Source organism: Pristis pectinata, chromosome 2 (assembly GCF_009764475.1).
Source record: "Pristis pectinata isolate sPriPec2 chromosome 2, sPriPec2.1.pri, whole genome shotgun sequence".
Classification (NCBI taxonomy): Eukaryota; Metazoa; Chordata; class Chondrichthyes; order Rhinopristiformes; family Pristidae; genus Pristis; species Pristis pectinata.
The window spans coordinates 61,164,055-61,185,525 of record NC_067406.1 but is presented as its reverse complement, the minus strand read 5'-3'; the positions used below and the strand labels follow the sequence as shown (position 1 = coordinate 61,185,525).

The 21,471-nt window shown below is 36.0% G+C and overlaps 1 protein-coding gene across 4 annotated transcripts in view; it reads left to right on the top strand.

Moving 5' to 3' along the window:
* Nucleotides 1–20,659, top strand: part of exoc1 (exocyst complex component 1) — a 59,015-nt gene extending 38,356 nt beyond the window's left edge. For 2 of the 4 annotated variants that reach the window (XM_052010005.1, XM_052010004.1), the window contains 8 exons: nt 4,689–4,852; nt 6,334–6,444; nt 12,477–12,556; nt 14,688–14,925; nt 16,060–16,243; nt 16,342–16,541; nt 17,595–17,789; nt 18,525–20,659. In XM_052010005.1, the coding sequence (XP_051865965.1) occupies nt 4,689–4,852; nt 6,334–6,444; nt 12,477–12,556; nt 14,688–14,925; nt 16,060–16,243; nt 16,342–16,541; nt 17,595–17,789; nt 18,525–18,677 (1,325 nt within the window). In that variant the 3' untranslated portion in view covers nt 18,678–20,659. Of the gene's footprint in view, nt 1–582; nt 628–4,688; nt 4,853–6,333; nt 6,445–12,476; nt 12,557–14,687; nt 14,926–16,059; nt 16,244–16,341; nt 16,542–17,594; nt 17,790–18,524 lie in introns of all 4 variants that reach the window. The other 2 variants (XM_052010002.1, XM_052010003.1) reach the window with 2 other exon arrangements.
* Nucleotides 20,660–21,471: the final 812 nt, after the last annotated feature.

Genomic DNA, 21,471 nt, shown 5'->3' with positions numbered 1-21,471 from the left:
TGCAGTAACTTTTATCTCTATAGCAAAAAAAGATGCAGAGTGACGGGTACTTTGCAGAAAGGCAAGCTGGTGGAGTATTTTTATGATTTTAAGGGATGGGGGTAGTGAAATAGAAAACCATTACGGGGTTTATAAAATGATTAGATATATAAGGAAATACAGTGAATATTCCTGTGCAATATTATTTTGGCCTTAGCAAGTCAATAAGGGTACTTTTCTAAATCCACACATTTCACTTCTCCAAAACCTATATTAATTTTAAGAACCTCATTAAAATCTCCCTCCTTGGTCTTCAAGTTTAGTACCCCGGCTCTCTCCTGGTGATAATCATAATGCAAGTTATGTGTATGTGAGTTTGCATTTATTAAGGTAATATCTGCTAAAGGAAGCCATGAAAGAATGTATTTTTGCACAGTAGTGGGCTTTGCTGATATGTAGAATAATAAGCAATATGTCTTGCATGCACGTGCATCTCTGTCTGCCTAGTATCTAACCAATGTGATTCTTCTGCACTGTTTGTGCCAAAGGCATGTAACTTAACCTGTCTTTGTGTTTTGATGCCTGCAATCTAATCCCATGTAGCCACACTTCCTCGAAAAGAGAGTGCTGTCAAACAAGATATAGAAAGTGAGTATTGCTTCCTTGTCAGGCTGCTGCCTAATAGTCTTGAGAGTCATTAACAACTTAACGATGTTAATTATTTTTTGTACTTATTGTGATGTTTACTATTGCTTGACTAATTTGGAAGTTTACATACTTGATTTAAAGTAATTCAGTGAAAGTTCATAGTGTTTAAGAATATATATTAAACGCTGTCACTTTCTTACTTGCATAATGAAAAAGTTAACATTTTAATATGTGGTGCATGATTTCAATCCAGCCACTCCACTTTCCTCCAATGTTAAGTTACTAGTCAATTGGTTCTTTTGGTTCATCTACCAAGGAGTGCACAAAGAAATTTGCACGTTACTTTTGCAATGTGGTAAGGCAGTTTGCAAACCTATATTTTTGTGTATTCTTGTGCCTTGCAACAATCTTGCATGAAAGGAACTATCTAAGTGCAGCTCCTGGTAATTATTGGCCGTAAGTTGACATTTAATGCAATGGAAAATAAAAATATTACGGTATTAGATGTGGAAGTTTTCTTTTGAAGCTCGTTGGAATAGTGTTGAGATGTAAGAATTTGCAGGCATTTTAACTTCCTCACAATCAGCCAAAAACATTTAATGACCAGTTAATTCTTAAAGCAGACATCTATTTTTCAGTGGAAGAAAATAGCTCTGTTTAAAAACTCCTGGAATTCCTTGTGAATTCTAATTTAGAGGTTTAAATACAGTTGGATCTCAAGATATCATTGTTACAGTGCTAAATTATGCAAAATATTTGATTAATAAAGATGTGTTTTGAGTATTTCATGAATTTAATTCATTACTAAAATTGGGTTGTTATGGATCTTTTGAGCTATTCTAATAGTGAATATTTTAAGAGTTAATGAGTCTTGATATGCTTTTTGGCCAATGCTGTCTTGTGGAACAGTAATGCTCCTGCTATGAGTCAAGTTTTAAACTGTAGGAGACAAAAATATCGCAGATAAGTGCTTAAAGTGGAGTGAATGAAACACTGCTTTTGGATCTTTGAATTGGTTTTAATACTACTCAGACTCATTAGCTGCAACATAGCTGTAAACACTATATTTAAAACAAAATTTGAGGTTGCATCCAGCCCATAGAGCCTTTTGTTTATATTGTATTCATGCATATTAAAAATGTCTTAAAGGTCTAAAACATCAAACAGAGGGGTAGGTGAATTTCAGTGAAAAGAGTTGAAGTGACTTGTGCAGATGATTCCTCACTAAAAATGGTGATCTCCAACCCATACTCATGACAGAGTGAGCAAGATGCATGCATGGATTTCTACATAAATTACTGCTTTTGCTCAGAACCATATCCATGGTAGTCATTTTAAAGTGGTGAGTTTCTCTGTGTTAGAGAAAGTATAAAGACTACTAATGATATTGAGCAAAAGATTCAAAAGATTATGATTTTGTTATCAATAATAGGTTCAAAAGTGGAAAACATTCCGTTGTCTGACACGTGTCATCATTTGCATGTAACGATGCTTATGGGGAGCTGGAATTGACTAAATTGTTCTTGCAGGGATCCTGTAAGGGCTTTTTGGGCCAAATGATCCCACAACACTATGATTCTAAGAATTTTGGTTTTCTTTTTTCCTGAAAATAATTCCACTTGTCCTTTGCATGCATTCAACAAAATGCCCATATTATCTTCTATTTTAATAAGCAAGGCCATTGTGTGCAAGTTTTGGTTCAGTCGTGGTACCCCATTTGCCTGAGTCAATAAGCTGACTATTCAAGCCCTACTGCAGAGATCTGAATACTTAATCTACACAGTCTCTGACACAGTATTGAGGCGGTGCTGCAATGCTGAGATGTCACCTTTAAAATGAGCTGCTCAGCCAAGGGTTCATTTATCCTTTTGGATGAATGTTAAAGATCTGAAGCCCCTATTAAAAGAAAAAGCAAACTAGTTCTCCAAATTATCTTTAAGCAAGCATCACCAAAACAAATTATCCAGCTATTTGTGTCACTTAATGATTTTTCTGAGTGCAAATTGATGATCTTGTTATTTTTTTTTATAATAGTGACATTTAGTATAAAGTATTTTGAGGTGTCATGAATGCTATATTAGTGCAAGTTTTTTAACCAAATATAAATGCAGTATATGTTGCCGTTTTGCTTTTAACCTAATAGTTAGTACCTGGGCTGGAACAAAGTGAAGCATTAGTGAAAGTGCACTTCTACATCAGATCATCATGACTGATAAATACATTTGTAACACCATAGATTTATAATCTAACAAAATCATCATAAACTGCCTTTCAGTTAAAGAAAGAGGTCATTAAGACCACACTGTGGTCACTGACGTATATACACTGTGGGACTTAACTACTGTAAAGTCAGCTGTTTACAAACAGTATGTCTTAAGCAGAGATGAAAGCAACTTGCTCCAGACCGGTACAGCACACTGGTAAGAAAGTTGTTGAAACTATGTCTGCAATATGACCTGTAACAATGAGAGATATAAGTTGCTTTCACCTCTGTTCTTAATGTATTTCAGTCCTGCAGAAATGTGGGAAAACAATTGATGAAACATGTTTGCATTTCTGACTCTTAACTACAGTGTTACTAGAATTGGTTAATACCATTCCCAGCACTATTTCCAAAATTAGTTTTTGGTAACTTCAAAGTAGAACTAGCTTATTGCCTGCACCCATAGAGATCTGACTTGAGACTGTCCAATCCTGGTGAACCATTAGTCACAAGAAAGAGAAATATGCCTTAAAGATTTCGGTTGGATTCTCAAACCAGGGTGAAGAATTAGAGTGTGATTCCAATGTCTTTCCTCTTTCTTTAATATTGTATTTTTTGACTACACCTTAACCTCTATAGACACAGCTGCTTCCTACCAGCTTTCTGATTCTTCCTTTATTTTGAGGTTTCTGTTGTTTCATTCTGCTTAAATTAAGTTTTCTTTACAATTGCATTTTTCAAAAACATTTGTGGGTTATCATGGAGATGAGCCTCGTATACAGCAGAGGCTGTTAAAGGTTGTTTCTGTATGGCTTCCCCCTGTGTCATTCTTAATGACCTCTGCACTGGTAATGTCCATTTCTTTAGATGTAAAGATTATATTATATTAGGAGAAAAGCTGGCACAGCAAGTAATGCCTTTGTGCTTATGGAATGTGAATATCCAGATGCTTAAGGATATCCTTTAAATTCTGGACAAAAATCCTGAAGGCTTTTAAAAAAAAACCTGCAGGTGCTGGAAATCTGTAATAAAAACAGAAAATACTGGAAACACTAAACGGGTCAGACAGCATCTGTGGAAAGAGAAACAGGGATGATGTTTCTCCACAACAATCCTGGCCCCATCTTTATCAGAGACATTTCCCTTGTCATATCCAGCCCTCCTCAACCCTCTTTGCAACTTAAAACTAACTTGTTGTCCCTCCTTCCCGGTTCTGCCAAAGGGCCTTCAACTTGAGACATTAGCTCTGTTTCTCTTTTGACGGATGTTGTCTGACCTGCTGAGTGTTTCTAGCATTTTCTGTTTTTATTTCAGATTTCCAGCATCTGCATTTTTGTTTTATTTACATCAAGAAAATCTTTGTTAAATATTAACATTAATATAGTATTGGATTTGTAAATTAAAAAATAACTGTTTTTCAACATATAATTAATGGAATGCCATAATGGATCACTGCAAAGTTGAGTTTCAATTGTCTAAATGGGATTTTCTCAACTCGGACTTGTTTGGTACTTTTAGTTTTGGTGCAGTGACTTGATTAATAGTTTCAAAAATATGTAACTGAACTCTACTAAAAACCTAGTATTGTCTTTAAATATATTTCTTATGTTTGACTGAGTTTTTCTTAATATATACAATATGTACCTGTGCTAATTTTAAGTAGCTGGTAATGAGCAATCATTCACATTGAAAATCCTAGGCCACTAATTATTATGTTGAATTATCCTCTAAGACTTCAATAAAAATTGAGACACCAAATTTTAAGGTCTGATATTCTACCCATACTGTAAATGTTTAATTTTGAGATCCCAGTGAAGTGTAATGTTGCTATCATTAATTTAGATTTATTGGACTGCAGGTCTTCATGGAAGTTCTGGAAAACTCACAGGTTCTACCTCGAGCCTAAACAAACTGTCCGTTCAGGGATCAGGAAATCGTCGCTCTCAGTCATCCTCACTGCTTGACATGGGAAATATGTCGGCTTCGGACCTTGATGTGGCTGATAGAACCAAATTTGATAAGGTACATACCATAGTTAGCTAATGCTGTGAATATTTAGCTTTCCAGTAGTTATTTTGTCTTGTTTGAACCTAGCTGCACCATCCATGTGCTGTTATCCAAATGCTATCATTAGTTGCTTCTGTTGAAGGAGTTACAGGCCTGTAGGCTGCTTTTTAAAAAAAGGCTTATTTTCTAGCCCTATGATGACATCTATAAGTAAGAGAGGAAAGCAAAATTCTCAGTTCATATACACTCCAGAAGGCACTAGATTTCCAAGAATTAGCTAATTTCTTTAAAGCAAAATCTATTAAATACGGTCCATGATTTATCAAAAATATAGTGTTGGCTGTAAGTAGGAAATAAAAACAGAAATACAGGTACTAGAAATATATGAAGAAAGATCAAGGACCTAAAACTTAAAATGATTCTCTCTCCACCGATGTTGCCAGATTTGAGTATTCAATGGCATTTTTGGTCCATATTTTACCAACTTCTCAATTTTGTTCAAGATAAGGATTTTGAATACTTTTGTATTGGAAAGTGTGACAATGCGAATTATATTATTTGATCCCTTAGGTATTTTGCATAGCCAGATTTTAAAAAAAGATACATATTTGAAGCCAACAAACCCTATGCCATGTCTCGTTGTTTTTGCAGTGACTATTATGTTTATGGTAGCCTTATTACAATGTATTCCGTTGTTGTGAAAATAGTTTATGCTGTTTACTTAGATGTAAAGTGTCTTGGGATTTCCTGAGGTTGAGAAAGCTGCCATATAAATGCAGCTTTTCTTTTGTATCAATTTTCTGGAGAGCAAAGATTTTCAAATCTTCTGTAAATCTTATGTACTTGTTTTTAAAAAAAAAATACAATAAATTTCACCAAAGATGCTTAGTGGCAAACTTTTAACCAGGTCTTTAGCAGATAAAATAAATTGGTAATCATGGAACATATGAATGTTAGAAATATGAACTGGAGGAGACCAACTGGTCCCTTAAGTTCACTCCACGTTTCTCAACCTCAGAAATTCCAAGACACTTGACTTGTACTTAAAAGATGTAGCATCACGTTCCCCAGAAGGTACAATCTGGAGAACATGTTCTCAGAATGCACTTTTATTTATCTTTTAAAACCTTGTATTTTATAGCCAATTAAGATCTTTTAAAGTGTAGTCACTGCTGTAATGTAGAAAATGCAACTTGTATCACATAATTTTGCAAGTCTAGCATTCATCAGGGATACATATTTTATTTGTTTCAATGATGCATGTAGAACAACTTTCTACCTGCATTTGTCAGTAGGAATAATAAGTGCCCTGCCCTGAAGATAAGAAAAATCTTGCAGCACAGAGAAGTATTATCTACATACAGTAGGTTAAATAAATACAGGTATATTTGATAATTTTTATTAATCACCAAATTCCATTTAGATAACATGGCTGAAAAGATGCAGCGTGTTATAAATCTTATAGATGGAACTAAATAATGTTTCCTTTTATGCAGATTTTTGAACAGGTCTTGAGTGAACTAGAACCTCTGTGTTTGGCTGAACAAGACTTCATCAGTAAATTCTTCAAGCTACAACAAAGTCCAGCTTTACCAGGATCAGTAGTGGTAAGATGTTTATACACTACATAAGTAAATAAGTTGATCTATAACTGTGTAAAGAGATCCCAGCCTAGAAACTGAATGGCATAAGTAAAGGCATGTTGAAGGGTCACTACTAAAATTCAATAATGCACGAGGTCCAAGGTGTTGTAGGGTTTGTGGTGAGATGGCAAGGTGGCAGGGGATGGTGGGCAAGGGTTGTTGGAGCAAATGATGGGGTGACTATCAAGAATTTGGAGATTTGGGTAGAATTCTGAGTAGGGTGGAAGGCATGTTCTTCATTGATAGGGAAATTGGAGAGGAGGCCACTACCGGTTTTGGTGGAGAGCACGGGCCATCAGTTGTTAGGGAGGCTGGGGCAAGGGTTAGCTGCCAGGGATCGGTCTGGAGGTTGGGGTAAGGGGTCAGCTGTTGGGAATTGGTCAGGGTGAGGGTCCAGCAGTTAGATCAATGGTCATGGTGGGAGATGCTCAGATGGCAGATCGGTAGTCAGTGGGTTAGTGGTGGAGGTGTTTCTGGGCAATATTTGTGAGCTGGAGTGGGAGGAGGATGAGGCTGAGGAAGAGCAGCTGAGTTAAAGATATTACTTGGGCCTACTTGAGCCAGATTGCCAGCATCTGATGGTGTAACCTGAGAAGTGGCAAAGTTGGGTTCCACTCTGTATATCTGGACAACTTTGTGCATTACCATGTTAGGTGCACACTGCCCCAGAAGGAAAATAATGGGCTCTGCATCTCGCAGTCAGTCTCTGATTTTCCTCTGCAATTGTTTTTTCATTGAAATTGATTCACATGGTGCACAAAAATATGGGGCTGTGCGATTAGATGGCTCTCATTATGTCTGAGAAGGGAAAGTCATCCGTGCATTATTTTTTATTTTGATTTTGTGATCTAAATGGATTGTTATAGTTTTAACATTTGACCCAAAAATGCTTTTATCCGTTTGAATACAGTGGCCTAAATGAAAATTGCAACCTCCAATCAAACTGTGGTGGATAAGAAAGCTAAATATATGTTGAGAGCAACATTTTTTTTTTGCCAGTGTGCATCTTCAATTGAAATGATTAATCTAGTAAAGGATTTATTTTAACCGTTAATACATTCTATTTCAGTTTAAAATGGAACTTAGTGATTTAGCCATTTATGGACTTAATGTATTTCCTTAGTATTATGCAAGTTGTTTGAAACCATTAAAATTGCATTGCTCGTCAATAAATATAGCGTCATGTAATCATTCCTATGAATAATAAAGTTTTACTGGAAGTTCAGCTGAGACATTGAAAGTGTTGTTACACCACCAGTTATAAATGCTTGGAAAAAGAGAATAATATGTGCTAGCGACTTTATACTTGAGTCAGTTTTGGCATGTAATGAAGTAATACTTAATTGGCCAAAACACCTTAAGCCTGTATTTCATCATATGGTTTATCAGTTTTTTGATGAACTAATAGGACAATTCATTTGTATAGTCAATAATTTGGCTGATTACATAATTTGTATCTGTGCATTAAATTCTGTTACTTTACTGAATAACTTCAAATTTAGCTATTTTAAATTTAAATTCAAATTTTAGCTCCCTGTACCTTTCCTCTGCCAAATTGATCATCTTTACAAGATCCAGTAGTCTGGATCACCAACCAGGCTGAAACCAGCCACTTTCTTTCCCCCTTCGTCACCCATATTTCCATATTTCCCTTCCAGTCTATTTTTTTACTGCAGTCATCCATTGTGAACCTCGTCCATGTTGTTTACAACCACATTTTCAAATACCTAGCCATTAGGCCACCTCTACTGCAGCTTGCATACTCAACCACAACTTCACCACCTTCAATGTTCAGAAAAAATTTCAATGTCACTAATCAGGTGGGGACTTCATCTTCACCTCCACACGTTCAAAGTGGAAAATGTGAGTATGCATTGGCACACAACTACTTAGCCATCCATTGTCACGCCATGATCTACCAGGCCCCTGTCTACTGAGTCAAGTCTGATCACTATTGTAAAATAATTCTGGATGGCAAAGATAACCTTGGATTTCTTTCCTCTGTTCTTTATATGCCTTGATTCTTTGTTCTTTTTTTTAAACATCTCTATCTAAATTGGAGGCCATAATTCTAAAAGAGATACAAGAACCAAGAAGCCTCAGGCTATATGATGGGTGTTTTTTCTGACTGGAGGGAAGTAAAGTTCATTTTGGTAGGAAGAATGAAAAAAAGCTATTTAAACTGGATAATGTAACATTGGTTAAAATGGAGAGATCTGGGTGTACATGTCCTTGAAAGAGGCTAGGCAGATTGAGAAAGTGGTTAAAAAGCATACAGGATCCTGGCCTTGCAGGAGTGCCATGATGAATCTCAATAAAACACAGGTTTGGTCACAGCTTGAAGTATTGTATCTGGTTTTGGGAGCTATGCTTGAGGGAAAAATATGAAGGCCTTAGAGAGGATGCAGAAGAGATTTGGCAAAATTTATTCCAGGCATGAGGGAATATAGTTACATGGATAGACTAGAGAAGCTGGAATTTCTGCTTGGAACAGAGGAAGTTGCAAGGAAATCTGATAGAGGTATTTAAAATCAAGAAGGGACTAAAAGAGAGAAACTGTACCCGTTGGTGGAAGGGTCAAGAATCGAGACCTAAGTTAAAGATTATTTGCAAAAGGAAAAAAGGTACCATGAGAAGAAACATTTTTACATAATTAGTGATTAAAGTTTAGAATATACTGTCAGGATTGGGACAGGAGGTGTGTTCAGAAGGGAGGTGGTTAGGTACTTGAAAGGAAAGAAATTGAACAATTATGGGGACAAGGCAAGGGAGTGAGTGCCAAGTGTACTGCACTTGCATAAAGCTGGTATGGAGTCGATTGCTGAATAGTCCTTTTCTGTGATCTTCCCGTTGACAACCTTTCCCACCCTCCACCACCACATCTGTTTGGCTGTAAATGCTGAAAATCTTTCTGGATTGTGTCAATGGAAGACCAGATCAGAATGATTGAACAGAATAGGGGATGAAGCATTTCTCCATTCCATATGTGATATCCACCTTCTTTCTCAAGCAACATTGTTGGTTTAATATAGGTTATCTGTCTGCTTTCTTTTGCTCAGAATAGTCTGGGGGAATGAAAGGATGTAGAGAAATGTATTTATCTAACAGAAATTATACTTCAATACTTAATGTAGAAATATTTTCGTTATTGTGCCCCATGATAAGAAAATGGCTTATTTTGTCTCCCAAGGCCTAATTTGTTATATAAATAACATGTATGTCAAGTATATTTATCATCATAACATTAGCTACTAGTGGAATTTGATATTGTGCAGTTTCTGTTTATCCCATGATATTATTACAGGTCTGTAATATACTATACAAAGCTATATATTAATTCACTACCCTCAGTTCATATAGCAGTTTTAGCAGATTGTTAAGCCATACTCATTTGGTAACTCCGACAAGTATAAGAATATTACTTTGACTTGAAGAGGAAAATTATGTATTTAAAAATACTTAGTAAAGCAGTTTACATGGACAAATTTTTGTTTCTAACTATTCTGATTCTTCTAACTGACCTGCATTGATCTGAGTGGAATTAATTGGTTTGCTTTAAATAAATACAAAGCATCAGGAGTTTTTAATAAGCAGTTTTTATGTGACTAATAGTAATACAATTGGATAATTGAGTGAATGAAAAGTCAATATATCAAGTTCTCAGGAGCGAGGCATTACAATGGAATCAAAACTGATCTAATCTTTTTTCTGGTAGGTTTTCACTCAAAGTGGGCCACTGTAGCATTTTCTTAGTTCAGTAAGATTATGACCTGTGTCCTTGTTAGTTGTAATAAAAACAGAAAATGCTGGTAACAGTCAGGTCAGGCAGCATCCATAGAAAGAGAAACTGTTTACGTTTCAGGTTGATATCTTTTTGTCAGAACTGGGAAAGGGAAAAACAAGTTTGTATCCAGTTGCAGTAGGGGTGGGAAAGGGATAGATAGAACAAAAGGGGAAGCCAGGGTTGCCCTGGGAACAAGCTGTTAATGAGGTCATTTGGTCAATGGGTTAATGAGGGCAGTTGGAGGGAGAGTACTGGGAAAAGAGTTGAGGGAGGGGCCCACTGAATTTATTTCTTCCTACACCGACTCTATTCTTTCTTCCCTGGTCAAGTCCTTTCCCAATATATCCATGGTGCCTTTGATGCCATCTGCCACTTTGACAGTTTCCCACTTCTTGCCCCCAATTGGATCACGTTCACCATGGATGTATAATTCCTCTTTACCTTGATTCTAGTCAGAATGGTCTGATGCCCTCCACTTCTTCCTTGAACAGAGACCCAACCAGTTCCCCTTTACCAATGCATTCTTTCACCCTGCTGAACTCATTCTCACATTGAATGATCCCTTCAGCTCCCCTGAATTTCTCCAGATCAAAGATGTAACCATGGGAACTTGTGTGAGCTGCACCTGCCTTTCCCTGTCAAGAGAAAGCTAGTGATAAACGTTCAGTACAAGCTTACAGACTTCCACAGCTACCTTGACTATACTTTCTCCAACCCTGTCTCTGGTGATGACTCCATTTCATTCTCCTAGTTCCATCTCTATCATGTTTGTTCCAATGACAAGACCTTGCACACCAGTGCCTCTTATAGTCTTCCTCCTTCCTGAACTATCGCTTACCCTCCACCATAGTTAACAGAGCCTTTTACCATTTACCGCACCTCATCTGTTACCTGCACCTTCTATTCTGAACTCTCTTACGGACGAAGCGAGGACAGATTTGACCTGGTCCTCGCCTTCCACCCTACCAGTCTCCAAATTCAACAGGTCATTCTTCACAATTTCTACTACTTCAAGATTCCACCACCAGACAAATCTTCCTCTCCTCTTCTAGCATTTCGAAAGGACTGTTCTCTTTGCTCTTACATCTCCACCAACCTCTTCGCTTCTTACAGCACTTTCCCATGCAACTGCAAGAGAGGCAACACCTGTCCTTTCACCTCTTTCTTTCCTGTGATCCAGAGACCCAAACAGTTGTGCAGGTGAAGCAGAGATTCGCGTACTTCTAATGTGGTCTCCTCTATGTTGGAGACCCAAATGCAGATTGGGTGACCATCTTGTGGTCCACCTGTATTCAGTGTGGAGTGAGACTCTGAGCTTCCTGTTACCTGTCACTTTAAATCTCCATCCCACTCCTGTGTGGCCTCCTGCACATTTCAACAAGGCCCAATGTAAACTTAAGAAACAGCACCTCGTTATCATTCTGGACACAGTGCAGCCTTCCGAATTCGATCAAATTTTACAATTTCAGGTAACTCGCTTTCTCCATCTGTATCAGAACAGGCCAGTCATCCATCTGTGATATTGGCTCAGTTTTAGTAAAGTTGAGCTGCTGGATATGTCCTGCAACCCTTCATTTCACAATGTTTGCATTCCTTTGTCTGTGTTTTCACTCTCTAACTGCCCTCATTTCATAGCTTTAATGAGCAAAGTACCACGTTCTCTTTCCCTAAATGCCCCCATCAACCAGATGAACTTGTGCACAGCTTATCTCTAGATCAACCCTGGCCTCGCCTTTTTAAGAGACAATTCTCTTTGTCCTATTCAAAGTTTCCCCCACCTTCCTTGTAGTTTGATATTAATGTAATTTTCCTCTTTCCCAGTTCTGATCAAGAGTCTTCAATCTGAAATTTTAACTTGGTTTCTCTTTCTACAGATAGTTCCTGAGTGTTTCCAGCAGTTTCTATTTTTACTTCAGATTTGCAGCATCTGCTATTTTTTTTATTTTTAGCTGTATTTGCTTACAATTGAAAGTGCCAATACAGTGCAATAAATGGGTTTAGTTCCTATTAGGGTACATATTTCATCAAATCCAGATAATACAAAAACAGTTGACTTTTTTTTCCTTTTTTTTAACTTCAGATTTTTGTTAAATTGGCAAATGATATATTAAAGTTTTTTTTTGAAACACTGACTTGTATTCTTTTAAAATCAGTCTAATTGTAATGATATCTATCAACTTGAAATTACTTTGTGTTTTATTCTTTACACCAGACAGACTCTAGTGAGGTGGATGGAGGACATCTGTCTCGGTCACATAATCTTTTGGGAGACAAGTTCTCGGTGCCATCTGAGTAAGTAATGCAATTAGATTTGACAGTGTATTAGTCATCAATATTTATTGCAAACTTCCCAGGACTGGTGACTTATTGAGGGATGTTTTCGGAGACTGCACATATTTATCAGCCCAAGATAATAAGTAAATACTTTAAAGGGGCCACAATGAACATTTTCATATATCCCATTAAACAGACAGAGAAATACTAAAATATCTTATTCATTGCAGTAACTTGATTCTTGCACATATTTCTTTTTAATTTGCGAGCAACTTTCATGATAGTCAAAGGCCTCTGATTGTAACAGTATATTAAGAAATGTTAGTAATGTGCAAATTAATTATTGACTTATTTTTAAAGTTTAGCAATCTGCTATGCAAAGAGCTTGTTTTTATAACCTTATATCTATCACAACCAATGCTGTATTTTTTTTTTCTTGCCCACACGTCACATCAGAATCTTGAAGTTCTGCATCAGATGTTGCTGTCTATATAGAATAGTTAGTAAAATGAAGCCATCATGGGCCACAATTGTGGTCTTTCTTGCAGAGGGCTTGAATTCAAAAATTCAGGTTTCAAACTGCAGGTTAAAGCTTGACCTCACAAATACTGAAGCCGTATGTCCAGCATAAGCTCCATTCATGCAACTCCATCCCCAATGTGTACTATCTTGTGCAGATAACTGAAAACAATAGTCATTGTAGACAAATCTAGAATTTAAAAACCTATATTACGACTGCTTTATTTCAGTGTTGCACTCTTTGCCATTTCTTAATAACCTTTCTTAAGGTTAAATAAAACAATCCACAAATCAGCAATGCAACTAACTTGCAATATATCCTATTTGGTCCTACAGACGTACGAGCTGCTTACTATCTCTTTTACTTATTGTATTTTCAACTTTATCAGTAGCAAAGCTTCTTTTTCAAGAGCAGGCCTTTGTTTCCTGACTGATATAGTGAGCCCAGGGACTGACAAATTGCCTTGTTACTATCCCTACCTTATTATATACAACAATGTCCTTCACTTGATTCATGGATGGAGATAAATTGATTACTATCTTAGGCTTTAAGTTATTAAATAATGTAATGAATACTAATAAGTAAACAGCAGACAAAACTCAAAACCAGTTTCCATTATTTTCACGTAGCTCTTAACTAGGATGTGTTTTCCTAACTTTTTAACACTAAAACTGGATTTATTTTGGTTTCGTTGGATTTGACCAATCTTCATCCTTTAACTGGGCCTTAGAACTGGAACCAACGAAGACAAAAACAAAATCTTCCTGAAAGTCAAATGAAGTGACTAATCAAACAAACAGATAATATGTTTCCAGGTACCATCCTCTGCAAGGTTACCATGCTCAACTTTGTAGAAGTTTATTGTACTTCCATTTGTCACTTAGTTGTGAAGCTCTATTTAGATGAATTAATCACTTTGTTCTTCAAGGAAATGTGCAAAATAATTCTCAACAGAAGCCTGTTTATTTTTATAAGGCCTTGTAATTTAAATATAGTGCTGCCTAACCTGCTGAGTTCCTCCAGCATTTTTTGTGTGTTATCCATAGAAAACCATCTCTTTTTAAAGGAATACAAAATTCTTGAAAAATCATCTGCAGCAGCTTTTGTATTTTGAGCTGAACTCTGACAATCAGCAAAATTTAAAGTGACTGCCAGGTGCCTGTACATCTTCAAATATTTTAAAACTGAAACGAACTCCATTTTTCATAATTCTAGCTCATCAGCAAACATATCCCTTTAATTGGTGAATGAACTCTGCTCTGGTGACATATTTAGGTTTTGATTTGTGGTTTTTCTTGGAAGTTTTTCAGATTTTGCAGTTTGTATTCTGCCACAGTGATTACAATAAGATTTCTAACAGAGCAAGGTATCTTCTAAGAGGTGCACTTTTTTAAACTTTATGTAAGATTATCATCTGAAAGTTAACACTGTTTCTGTCACCACAGATTCTACCTGATGTGCTGAGTATTTCTAGCATTTTCTATTTTTAAGACTTCCTGCCTTTGTAGTGTTTCATACCTTTTTTGCTTTGATCTGTAGACTAATGATGGAACTTTTATGTCAAGAAGGCTGAAAGATTTTTTAAATGTTTAATTATGTGTTTAAAAGCCATGTCACTTATAATTGCAGAAAAGAGGAGGCAAGCATTATTCGATCAATGATGATTAAAGTTTTCCGCTGTATTGAGCCAGAGCTAAACAACCTCATTTCGCTTGGAGATAAGATTGACAGCTTTAACTCACTGTACATGTTGGTAAAGATGAGCCATCATGTTTGGACAGCAGAGAATGTGGACCCTGCATCCTTTCTTAGTACCACATTAGGAAATGTTCTTGTGACAGTTAAGAGAAATTTTGACAAATGCATTGTAAGTATTCTTTTTTTGAAGTTGTATATGAACCAGTTAACCAGTCATGTCTTACTCTGTTGGCTTAAATGGATTTATTAAGAAAGTAAGCTTTAACAAGGGTAGACTTCTCAAAGTCTTTGGGGGAAAGTAATACTGGTTCTACTGACATACACAGGACCATTCCTATTTTTATTTACTCCCCATTAGTTTTTTTGCTGTTAATTCTCTCTGCTGAGGATGTTGACACATCGGTGGATATGCTTTGAGTGAAAAGCATCATTGAGCACCTTGGTTAAAGGGACATCCTCCACATCCTCCTTCAAGCCGATCCTGTCCTCAGCCACCCTGCATCAAAATGCATTTCCACAAAGAACCACCAGATCGTGTTTAAGAGTGGGAACTCCCATCAGTTTTTCCCCTTCACTCAGGGATACTGGGGTTAATACTTGGCACTCTCACTTCTTCTGAATTTTGTTAATGGAGCAGAGATGAAGAATGTGGGAATGGGGTATTCATTACATTAACCAAGTAAGCCTTTGCAGGGGCCATGCCTATTTATTTGGTGTAGTTCTTCTGTTAGTTGAAAATCTTGAATTTACACTGATTTTTTTTCCTAGCACTTGAGTGCAAGCGAGTTAGTTGTTTAATTTTGTGATGTGCAGATTCTACTGTGTCCTATTATTGAACAAAGCTACTTCTCGAAGCTAGGAACGGAAAACTTTAAATTGAACACTGTAGCCCATGAATAAGGAATGAGGCTTTGGCAATTTTTTGGCTGAACATTAAGATTTAAGATATTGTGTTCAATAAAGAAATCTCGAAATATTGAAAGGTTCTAGTGAACAATTGGTCTACAGCTCATGGCTGGACTGATTTCTGTATTAATGCCAGTATATGATTTTCGTGTTTATTGAATGACAGGCTAGTTACAGAATTCATTAAACACCATGAAGTATATATTATTCAAGCCTCTTATTAAATTTATTGAGAGAATTTGCTCCACCTCAAACAAAAATACTATCAGATATTTATTACAAAGGCTAAAGCAGTTCCACTAAAATTATAAATATTGCGCTGTGTCATAGATTGTAGATTTTAGACTTTTAAATTTCAAATCTGATGTATGAGTTTGAAATTTGTGTGTTCTTCCAGTGGAATCAAATTAAGCAGATGGAAGAAGTGAAGATATCGAAGAAGAGTAAAGTTGGAATTTTACCATTTGTAAGTGGGTTTGAAGAATTTGCTGAACTAGCAGAGTCCATCTTCAGAGCAGCAGAACGAAGGGGTGACCTGGACAAGGCCTACACCAAACTAATTCGGGCAGTTTACAACAATGGTGAAAAGCTGTTAAAATGTGAACTGAATTCACAGATTTAATTTCTGTATATTTAATTTTTCCTTTAATAATAATTTCTGATGCAATTTTATTCTCAGTGGAAAAAGTCGCTAATGAAAGTCAGAAAACTCCAAGAGATGTTGTGATGATGGAAAACTTTCACCACATTTTTTCAACACTCTCTCGCCTTAAAATTGCGTGTCTAGAGACAGAAAGGAGAGAAGCCAAGCACAAATATACAGAGCATCTGCAATCTTATGTGATATACTCTCTGGGGCAACCTCTTGAGAAACTTAATGTAAGTTTTCTGTATTCCACTCAAGGAGAAAGCTTCAACCTTGACTTTAAAGTTCCTCAGGAGGGGATTTTTGTGATGGCAGGGGTACCAGTTTTTTAAAAAAAGAAAAATAACAGTTTTGTTTGAGCATTAACTTCAACTAGATGCAATAATTCTTAACATTTTACATTTTCCTTATTTCATGTGACATCACATCAAAGGAATTTGGCAATGTCAGTCATGTGGGACTTTAAAAGTTGTAAGGAATCAAGATTCTTTGATTCTCAATAAAGCTGAACATCCATTCAGAGATAAATCTATGAAACACCAGATAAATTGAAGCTTTACTGATATCTCTAAATCTGGACAGCACAAAATATCAACTTTTGTTAATGATGGGGGAAAAAGAGCTGTGCTTCAAAACAAATGGAAAAAATATACAATTGATAAAGTTGAATGGAACTCAGTTCTGTTTTTTTAAGTTTTTGTATTTTGTAAAGTTGGAACTTCTAATGTGACAAAACATTGGCTTAAGTAAAACAAATTTTGAATAATTGGAAATATTATTCCAATTTATTTCATTTGAAACAGAATGTAAAACAGAAGTGTGTAGATGTGTTTGAAAAGTGACTTAAATTAAAAATAAATAGTGGAATATCAACCCAATTTTGGTGAGCAAGCTTTGGGAGAAGAACTTACAATATGCAGTTCCAGTCCTGAAAAACAGGAATGAACTGTTTATTCAAGCTCGACTGTTTATTTCCCTCCATAGATGCTGCCTGACCTGCTGAGTTCCTCCAGCACTTTTTGTGCATTGCTCCAGATTCCAGCATCTGCAGAATTTCTTGTCTCTATTTATTCAAACTATAGGTTCACAGTTTGCCTTGCTCGAATCACATTTGCTGTGAATTATATGCTGCATTACAAATCTTGGGGTTCCTACCTCTTTTTTCTTAAATTTAATTTCCTATTCAGAGAAAAAAAAATTATGAATTTAGACATTGGAACATTGAGTAAGCTTTATTTTAAGCATACATTGGTAGTGTTACTAACTGTAGTTTGTTGTTCATGCAGCATTTCTTTGAGGGGATTGAAGCACGTGTAGCACAGGGTATCCGGGAAGAGGAAGTGAGTTATCAGCTGGCCTTCAACAAGCAAGAGCTAAGAAAGGTTATCAAGGAATATCCTGGAAAGGAAGTGAAAAAAGGGCTGGACAACCTGTACAAAAAAGTGGACAAGCATCTCTGTGAGGAGGAAAACTTGCTGCAGGTGAGTGTCAATGGAGTATCTAAACTTAAATCTGCTTCAGTTTTTGTTTTGTGTGCAATGAACTGTCCAGGTGATGCAGTTTGAATTTCTGTGAAGTACTTATTTTTCCTTTGCTGACTATGATTCAGTAGTACTTGAGGAGAAAATTACCCTTGCCCCTAAACATCCATTATTTCTTGATGCTCATCAATTTGCTTTGTCAGAACATGTTTTTTTTTGTTTTAATCATTCCCACTGTTGATTGTTCTTTATGTAAATACTTCCTAATTTCAGTCCCAAATTTGTTTAAGTTTGTGGGCCCTTGCCCACTGTTGCGGAACAATGCTTGGGATTTTTCTCTGTACCTTTTTGTTTCTTGCATTCTGGCCTCAAGTCCCTACTATTACCTTGGTTCAAAGTTAGAGTATGTTCCTGCTTTATTTTCCGTCTAACTTGATCCAGTCATGTTGGGGGTTTACTACCTCTATTGTGTATGTGCATTCCTTCTCCGCCAATGACTAATTCTTTGATCAGGCAGGATTCACCATGACGTCTTCCCTGTTTTTGAGAGTTGGTGTTGAGTAGGTGAAGGCAAAAGAACTGGAAGGGATTTATTATGCAAATCATATACAAGTATTTTTTAAAAAATCTTTAGAATTGTGAAGCAATATATTGATGACATACTTGGTTTCTGTACATGCAAAGATTTTTTTTTCATGTCTTGTTGATTCTGATGTGTTTTTTTTCTTCCCAAAGGTTATGTGGCATTCAATGCAGGATGAATTCATTCGTCAGTACAAGCACTTTGAGGGACTGATAGCTCGCTGTTATCCTGGATCTGGGATTACAATGGAATTCACCATTCAAGACATTCTGGAATATTTCTCTAGCATTGCTCAATCTCACTGAAGTGAGTGAATGATAAGTATGTCCTATAGAATTTTCATGAGATATTCTTTGCTGATTCCTGTAAGAGGTTCCTTTTGGAGGAACTGTCATTTAACGTTAATATTGTCTGCATTTAGAAAAATGTTCACTCTAGTAGCCCAAAGCTGAGAAGCAACTAGTTTTTCTGGGATTGTCTACCATTAACTTGTGTGTATTAGTAAAAATATATGCTCCGATTAGGGATACAGATGTGCGATGCTCTGTGATGTGTTACTTCATATGATTGGAGGTTCCAGTTTAAAGAAATGTAATATGTTTGCAATTATTACAGTTTTTTTAAAATACAGCTTCTGACATCAAATAACAGTTTGATGTTACATACTTAATCTAATTACAGTCTCTGACCAAAGAGATGTTTATGGCCATTTAATTTTTTTTGTAGTTTTAAGGAAAGATTCATAGCTGTTGAAAAATTACTGAGCTTAAATGCATTTTCAAAGAAATAGATTTTAAAGAAGATTATTTCTTCTAACATAATTTTACCATCATGTATAATAAAAATATCTGCCGTATCTTAGAATAGAGCCAAAGGCCAACTAAGTAAACTGCAGTCCAACATATAAAATTCCAACATGTTAATTCATCTTTTTCTTCAAGTTTCTGTAGAAACCTATTAAACATTAATGTGTAATATTTCAGAACATTCAAATTGAGCAAATAGAGAGCAGATTTTAATGGAATATTTCACCCTTGAGAAACAATTTTTAAAAGTATTTATAGAAATATTTAAAACACACATCTCAAAATATTTATCTAAACTCCATGCAATAAATAGAATGCACAGAAAATAAATTTGGAAGATAGCTTCGTCTTTGGAATGGCAGAGAATTAAGCACCTGGCAAATTTTACACACTTAAGAATGATCTATTATTTATTTTGCAATGCTATGCAGAGTAGGACAAATCAAAACTAACACTGGAAATAAATGCATTAATATACTCACATATGGTAGTACTTGGTAATAAAAAAGAAAATAATCTTTAACCTAATATTTATCTAACATACAGAAGATAGTTCTGTGATGCTTCTAGTAGGCATATGCACTAATCCATTATAAACACTAATCATGTTGCAAAGTATACCAAATGATCTGCTCTTGTGCATTATTGTGAAAACAGTAATTTAGCATTTAAAACACCTAAAGATTAATTATTGTATTGCACGTTGATGTCAAAACAGCATGGAGGTTCTTTAATTATAATAAACCAACTAAAATAATTGGAGGCAGTAATCTATATTGCAGACCATTTGTTAGAATTAAGCAACCCAAATTTTATTGCAAAACTCATGACAGATGTATCTCTTAAATCTAGCCTATGGAATTCTTTCAACATTTATATCTTTTGAAGGCTTCTCCAAGTAAGAGGGAGATAGTTTTGTTCAGGATGTAAATGAAACTTGAGTGACTTTTTTTATATATATACTACATTAAATTAAATCATTTGATAACATTTTGTATATAGACAATATCTTGTCTCGTAACCACTTAAGCAGCATAGTCATTAAATATTAGTAAAGGTGATTTATAGATTTAACTGATCCATTTAATCATGCAATCTGAAAATATCCATGTTTCAGCATTATGAATGAAGATGCAATTAAATTTAGTAACACTGAAGAGGACATCAAGATATTTACATTAAGGTGCATACAGTGTTGTTACTGCAAGTACCTTTTATCATGTTGGTATGCCTTACAATATAAAACACATTTTAGATTTTGTATTTTGTTGATGCCAAACTTGTACCTTGATTAGGCTTTCAAAATTTACTGTTGATAGCTTACTTCACTTGACTTGCGTCATGTTGTCAATCTTTATAATGGGAATTTATCATTTACTCTGTAAACAGTAAAATTGTATGGGGGAGAAAAAGTGATTCTCATGACCTCATAACAATGTATCACTATTTAAAACACTATCAATAAAATAAAGTGAACTTGAGTGTTACTTTCATCTTGCTTTATTGTGTCATTGTCCGCACACCTGTGTGTAAGGGACATGTATTTGAAAAAGAAAATGCTGGAAATGTCCACATAGATGCGAGAATACACATTTCAACTTCCCTCACTGATGTTTATCAGAATGGAACTACTAGCCCAGATTTTCCTGAGAAGTACCAGCAGTTCTACACAGAACTGTAGGCTGTAGTATCTGTGACTATCAGGAAGATGGGGGATTCCAAGCTTCCTTAACAGGTTCTGGTCAGTCCATTGTGCCCTGATGTTAGTCGCAGCAAAGCACCACCTTCCTGCTATCCCCTTAAAGTCCTGCTATCCCCTGCCCATTGAGCTTGCACCAGGTCTGTACCATCACAGGAACAGCATTTTCATTCATCATATTAGAGAAAACCAACCATGAGGAGAAAACGGAGTTTCAGGTAACCCCATTTAATTGAGTTAACAAATTTATTGTTGAAGTACTTTCTGATGTTTTTAATTTACTTTTTTATTAATGTAGTTAATTTGTAAGACGGTTTGATTGTTTTTCAATGTTTGTCAATGGCTGAGAGAATTCTGGCAGTCAATAATCCAGGGGGTAGGGTTTAACCAGTCATTAAGGCATTGCTGTGGCAGGGCTTGTAACCCCTGAGTGGGATGTCCCTTACTGCACATGACCTTCGCATGCACATTAGAGCTAGCTTTGGTTGGGAAGTTGGTGATGGAAGATCCACTCCAGGTAAGTGTGAGTATAGTTGGTAGTGAGTGTGAATGGCTTGATACTACAAGAAATTCTGGGCCATTAATTTACCTCTT